This window comes from Orycteropus afer, unplaced genomic scaffold (assembly GCF_000298275.1).
Source record: "Orycteropus afer afer isolate SDZICR_OR568_19922 unplaced genomic scaffold, OryAfe1.0 scaffold00171, whole genome shotgun sequence".
Taxonomy (NCBI): Eukaryota; Metazoa; Chordata; class Mammalia; order Tubulidentata; family Orycteropodidae; genus Orycteropus; species Orycteropus afer.
Genome location: NW_006921758.1, coordinates 4,742,550 through 4,749,462, shown reverse-complemented (window position 1 = coordinate 4,749,462; position 6,913 = coordinate 4,742,550). Strand labels below are relative to the sequence as shown.

The window sequence follows — 6,913 nt, the reverse complement described above, 5'->3', positions numbered from 1 at the left end:
GGTCCTGCTGCTTTGGGCGGGCCTGAGTTTCCTCTCCTCAACTAATCCCTTTGTCTGATTGCTCTTCTCTCTGGCTTCCTGGCTTTTAATTCCCTTTCTCCTGCTCTTCCCACTGGCTACTTTGGGCGTTACTGAGTTGTCTCTCTTCACCTGTAACCCTGGGGCTGACTGCTCTTCTCTCCGGGTTCCTGGCTTTTTATCCCCTTTCTCCTGCTCTTCCGGCTTCCTACTCTGGGCGGGCCTGAGTTGCCATACTTATTCAATATTTATGCTAAGCAAATAATCCAAGAAGCTCGACTATATGAAGAACATAGTATCAGGATTGGAAGAAGATTGATTAACCTGTAATATGCAAATGAATAACCTTGCTTGCTGAAAGTGAGTATGACTTGAAGTTCTTACTGATGAAGATGAAGGACTACAGTCTTCAGTATGTATTACACTTCAACATAAAACAAAAATCCTTACAATTGGACAAGTAAGCACCATCATGATAAATGGAGAAAAGATTGAAATTGTCAGGGTTTGCTTTTACTTGTATCCACAATCAGTGTCCATGGAAGCAGCATTTAGAAATCAGATGAAGTATTGCATTGGCCAAATCTGCCACTAAAGATCTTTTTTAAAGTGTTCAAGAGGAAAGATGTCACTTTGAAGACCAAGGTGTACCTGACCCAAGCCATGATATTTTCAAATGTATGTGAAAGCTAGACAGTAAATAAGGAAGTCTGCAGAAGAATTGATGTGTTTGAAGTGTACTGTTGGCAAAGAATACTGAAAATACCATGAACTGACAGAAGAATGTCTGAATATCTGAACAAATCTGTCAGAATGCTTCTTAGCAGCAAGGATGGCCAGACTCTGTCTCACATATTTTAGTCACATTGTCAGAAGGAACTGAGCCCTGGAGGATATCATGCTTAGTAAATGAGGGGGTCAGAGAAAAAGGGGAAGACCCTCACTGAGATGGATTAACACAGTGGCTGCAAAGTTTGCTAAAGCTTAGCAGGGATTGTGCGGCTGGTGCAGTGTTTCATTCTGTTGTACATAGGATCACTGTGAGTTGGAGCCAACTTGATGGCACTTCACCACCAACAACGGTAAATACTATCACATACACAATCCTGCAACAGCAGTAATAACAAACAATAATTTATGAATAGCTACATAAGTAGATATGTATGCTGAACAGATGTGGGCAGTCATATGGGACTACACCTGTGTGTATATATAGGTATGATTGTGGATTTTTCTATATACATATTTGCATGTACTGTATGTATATTCATATATGTAACAGCACATAGGGGGGTACAGATATGGAAACTTCTTGGACATAACCAGACATCTGGCAAGACTGAGCTAGTGAGCTTGAAGGCTAAGGACCATAGTCTTTAGGGACATCTAGATCAATTGCCATAACATCATACATAAAGACAGCTTTCTGCATCCTCATTTGGTGAGTAGCAGCAACTGGTGTATTAAATGTTTGTAAATGGCCATCTGAGATGTAGCTATTGGTCTGTTTCTGCCTGGAGCAAAGGAGAGTGAAAAAAACTAAAGACTTAGGGAAGCAATGATTCCAAAGCACTAACGGACCACACTAACCACAACCTCCTCTAACCTGAAACCAGAAGAACTAGATGGTACCTGGCTACCACTACAAACCATTCTGACTAAGGACATAATAGAAGGTCCTGGTTAGAATGGGCTAAGAATGTAGAACAAAATTCAAATTCATAAAAAAGACCAAACTTAAACTGGTCTGATAGAGATTGGCAGAACCCCTGTGACTGAGTCACTCTTCTAATGTGGAACTGAAGTCACTCCCAGAGAGCACCTCCCAACCAAATAATAGACTGGCCTATAAAATAAACAACACCCATGAGAAATGTGCTTCCAAGAACAGTCAACATTTGCCCAGAAACAAAGATGAGAAGGGAGAAAGGGGCAGGGAAACCAAACAAATGGAAATAGGGAATGCAGGGTGGAAACAAGAAGACTGCTGAAATGTTGTGGAGGTTGCAACCAATGTCACAGAATATGGAATGATTTGTATATAAATCAGTGAATGGAAAACTAATTTGTTGTGTAAACTCTGACCTAAGGCACTATAAAATGTTCAAGAAAAAAAATATTAGAAAAGTTTGATTGTGGAAGCAGTTTGAGCACAGAACCAGATATGCAGCTTTTCTTCTCTTAAGCAAGACATTAAAGAGATTGACATTAAAAAAAGAAATTTAAATAACTGTTCTCATTGAATTTTATAAAATGTAATTATTTTTCATTGAAATTGTATTTGTTCAATATATTGGGTTCATAATCAATAAGCACTTAGTTTTTTTTTTTTTACTCAGTTTTAATTTTTAGTGTGGTAATTATTAATAGCTATACCTAATATAATCAAAAGCTCTTTGATTTCAGTAATTTCTCAGTAAATTCCTTAGTAATTTCTAAGAATTTTATACTCCTGAGACCAAAAGTTTTGAGATTCCAACTCATAGTGACCCTAAACATAGTAGGATTTCCATGCAGTGTTTAAGGAGAAACCTGAGTATAAGATTAGAGAAAATGGGTGGTTTAATTTGTAGTTGGGGTTCTGGGGTTAATGATTATGGGACAAGAGAGCAAGGAAATAGTAAAGGGTTTGAGTAAATGATGAAATGATCCACAATGGAATTTTAGCTAGATAGGAGAGAAAATGAGTCCAGGATGGTCATGGTTTTGGAGAAGAGGAAAGAAGAGTCCAAAGACTAGATCACAGTAAAATTTTATAGTAAAGAGAAAGAGAGGGTAAGGAAAAAGCTGCTTGATTAAATCCTCAAAACAACTATGGGGAAATAAGTAGTTTGTGCCCTCATTTTATAGTTCAGTTCTCAGTTTACAGCTCAGGAAACTAAGGAAGGCTCAGTTACTTACATGACTTGCCCAGGAGTAGAAGTTCAAGTCTTACTTACAGAGTCTAGTCCTCTTTCTCCTATATATAATACTAGTATATAAAAACAAATGAAAGTATTTTTATCACTTAAGATTCTTGAAAGAAAATACTTTTTTTGAATATGTAGTTTTCTTTGATTTAATACAGGTTTCTAAAATATTAGAAGAATTTGATGTTGAAGAACAACCTCGCACCATGTTAGAAAACCGCTTTCCCAACATTAAGGTTATAGAATCTGGAGTAAAGCAACTGAAGAGTGAAGAGCATGTAAGAACTTTTTTTTTTTTCTTAGTGACATTTTCCATTATTAAATCTCAGTGAGCTTCTCTGCCTGCCTTCATTGACTCCACTTCTACCATTACTATTACCACCAGCTTCACCAGTTAAGTTCCTAACATATATGGATTTCCATTATTCTTAGGAAAAAATTATACTTTATTGTGATTTTATTGGTATAACATAGTTTGTTTCAGCATTTTAGGTTTCACACATGAAATTAGCACTATGTTTATATAGTGCTCACTGTGTTCTGTATACTGCATTGTCCTGGTTACCTAGTGCCGCTCTGACAAGAATATGTACCACAAATGGGATGGCCTTAACAAACAGGAGTTTATTCTCTTACAGTTCAGAGGCTGTAAGTCAGAGTTCAAAGTGCCAGGCTCTAAGGGGCTATAAAAGCCCCTCAGCCTGGGGCCTCAGCTCTGCCTCCTGCTCCTGGCCCACTGAAGCTAGATGCTTTTCTTCACTCAGACAGCTGCTGGCTACTGAGGCTAACAAGCCCAAGGTTGATAAATAAAATAGCACAGTCTCGATGTTACCAAACCACACAGTAGGCCATTAATTCAAGGCCCTTGAAAGTCCCAAGGTCAGCAGAGCATGGCAGCTGCCGACATGGCTACATGCAGGGTTTGAGCGTGCCGTAAACTAGAGACCATTCCCAAAGCTGTTTCTTATGTATGGGAAGCAGACCACATCCCTAAAGCAGCTACTCCAGTACATTCCACCATGGAGTTAATTACCAATATCACCATGGATAATAACTACATTTAGCTGCCCAGCTACTCAACCAGGTCTAGCCAAGTTGACACACAAACATAACCACCACATGCAGTAAGTACTGGGATATGATAGGGATAATACAAGGTACCTACTCCAGGGAGCTTTCAAGTATTAGAGGGATAGACATGTGATATATAATTATACTGACATGTGAAATTCACTTGTCATTAAAATATGATCAGAGCTTTGATATTAGGGATTTGGGAAGACTTCACAGAGGGGATAATATTTGAGCTAGGTTATAATAAGATGGGTGAATGCAGAGTTTTCCATGTGGAAGAGGACATTACAGAATGGGGATTGTGTGTTCAAAGACCTAAAGGAAGGAGAAGGAACATGTGCTGTAGAGAAGATGTCAAAAGGACTGGAGTATGAAAAAGTAAAGGATATTAGCAGACAAGGGTAGAGAAATAAGTAAATAAAATTGGGAAGAACTTTTTCTGTCATGCTAAGATGTTGGATTTGTTATAATCAGTAGAGAAATAGTTAAGAAATTTAAGTGGGATAGGAGTGATAGGATAGGTTTTGTTTTAGAAAGACATGTATAAAAGCATATGGAGGATGAACAGAGTTGAGGAGAGTGTCTCAGGACCAATAACTAAATTAGAAGACAGTTGCAGTACCCTAGAGATGATACAAGACCTGAACTAAGACGAAGACAGAATGGCCCAGATTTATGGAAGATTCCTTCTATAAACTCAGCAAGACTGCACTGGACTTGAGAACGAATAAGGCTGTTGTCAGATGTCATCTTTACAAGATCCTGAGATGAGCTTTAGGCAAAATAGAAAGTAAGATTTGTGGTTGTTTCTCTAAGGTAGTTTTAATTCATGAATTCTCCCTTAGAAAACACATATGCACCATATTTGAAACAAATAACTTGAGGGAAAAATGGTGAGAAAAGTAGTGGGGTTTTTTAAAAGAAAAAAAAGTAATAAATATGAATCCAAAATCCAGAGTATATAGCTAATACTTACAGTGGTAACACAGTTGTTGTTGTTGTTGTTAAGTGTTGTCGAGTCATTTCCGACTCATAGCGACCCCATGCACAGCAGAATGAAACACTGCCCGATCCTGCGCCAACCCCACAATCCCTGCTATACTTGAGCCCATCATCGCAGCCACCATGTCAATCCATCTCATTGAAGGCCTTCCCCTCTTTCGTCGACCCTCCACCCTACCAAGCATGACATCCTTCTCCAGGGAATGGTCCCTTCTGACAACATGACCAAAATAGGTGAGACGAAGTCTGGCCATTCTTGCTTCCAAGGAGCATTCTGGCTGCACTTCCTCCAGGACAGATCTGTTAGTTCTTTTAGCAGTCCATGGTAATTTCCACGTCAATTAATTTTGTAAATTGAGGTGGGCTGTAAAAAGTACAATGATGAATTGTGATGGAACTTAGATATTAGGCCATTTGAATCAGTTCTCATTACCAGTTGAAAAGTATCCTTCATGAAATACATGTGTGTAGTTTCTTACACTTCCTTTATATTCTTTAGTTGAATTTGAAATAATGTGTTTTACTTTCATGTCTACTTCCAAAAATTTAGCAGTAGCTAATCAATAGGGTAAGGAGCTTAGGTGGCTCCTTACAGTAACTTCCATTGAGATCAGAGATGTTCATCAAGTTCTGCTTCATATATGATGAGAATAGTTGAGTTTAATTTTCAAAAAGCTGGAGTTTTAAACTGAGGTTGGTATCCCTCTCCAAACATCATGAAATCCCCTGAAGTTTTAAGCTAACTGTGTGAATGTACCTTTTTCCCCCCCAGGGAAGAAGGTCTAGTTTGCATCACATTCTCACAGGTTTCATGACCCTAAAATAATTTAGAATCACTGGATTACAGAATGCATTCATATGTTGAGTTGGCTTTATAATTGCTATAACAAAGGCAGCTTTAATATAATTTTTTGCTTTTTGTTTTATTGAATTTGAAATTTAAAGTGAAATTGTAACCATGTCTAAGTATGTTTCCTTACCCCCTCATTGCTGTATGTTTTTACAGTGCATTTTAACAGAAGACGGCAACCAATACATATATAAGAAGCTCTGCCTGTGTGCTGGAGCTAAACCAAAATTGATATGTGAAGGAAATCCTTATGTATTAGGAATTCGTGATACAGACAGTGCTCAGGTAACAAGATTGGGTTATGGGAAGGGAACGTGAAGATTAAAGCAGTATGGTGGATTCCTTAGACTTTTCTACATCTGAATCAGTGTTCTACTTACGATATTAAGTCTAATACTGCAGAGGTTATTCATGTTGATATTCTGTGTTCTTTTGATTATCAGATTTCCCAGATAATACATTGACAATTAGAACTCACATTACACACCTATTTACTACTCTAATTGCGAATATATGATCTGCAAGGTAAGTAACGTAATGATCTGGTCCCAAAAGGGAAAAAACAAAAACCATCCTACTGCCATCTAGTCGATTCTGACTCATAGCAACACCCATTGGTTTTCCAAGGAGGTAAATCTTTACAGAAGTAGATTGCTCCATCTTCCTTCCTCAGAGCAGCTGGTGGGTTTGAACCACAGCCTTCTGGTTAGCAGTCAAATGCCTTAGGCACTGTGCCACTAGAGCACCTTAAAAAGGGAAAAGTTTATCCAAAACTTACTTATTCCTCATAAGAGAATTTAATATTCAAAAGATCACTATCTTGTGGTGTGTAATCACGATAGACTCATAGAACTGAAAACGTCAACTTGGTTTAATCGCTTTACCCTAGGATAGTGATAAACTATCCCAAACAGGTGAAACTGCTTTATGTGAAACTTTAGACAACTTCTATTGGTAAGTTATTTCAGGATATATTAACCTTTCTTGACAACAAACTCTTCTTCCTAGTTTCCAGTCATAATACTGTTTCTTACCTCAGGCTCATTGTTATTTTTCAGTT

General features: G+C 38.0%; 1 protein-coding gene across 1 annotated transcript in view; it reads left to right on the top strand.

Annotated features, from left to right (window-relative positions):
• Positions 1-6,913, top strand: part of PYROXD1 (pyridine nucleotide-disulphide oxidoreductase domain 1) — a 37,993-nt gene that overhangs the window by 14,476 nt on the left and 16,604 nt on the right. Inside the window, exons 3-4 of the mRNA XM_007946785.2 lie at positions 3,086-3,205; positions 6,010-6,138. Coding sequence (XP_007944976.1) covers positions 3,086-3,205; positions 6,010-6,138 — 249 coding nt within the window. The remainder of the gene's footprint in view (positions 1-3,085; positions 3,206-6,009; positions 6,139-6,913) is intronic.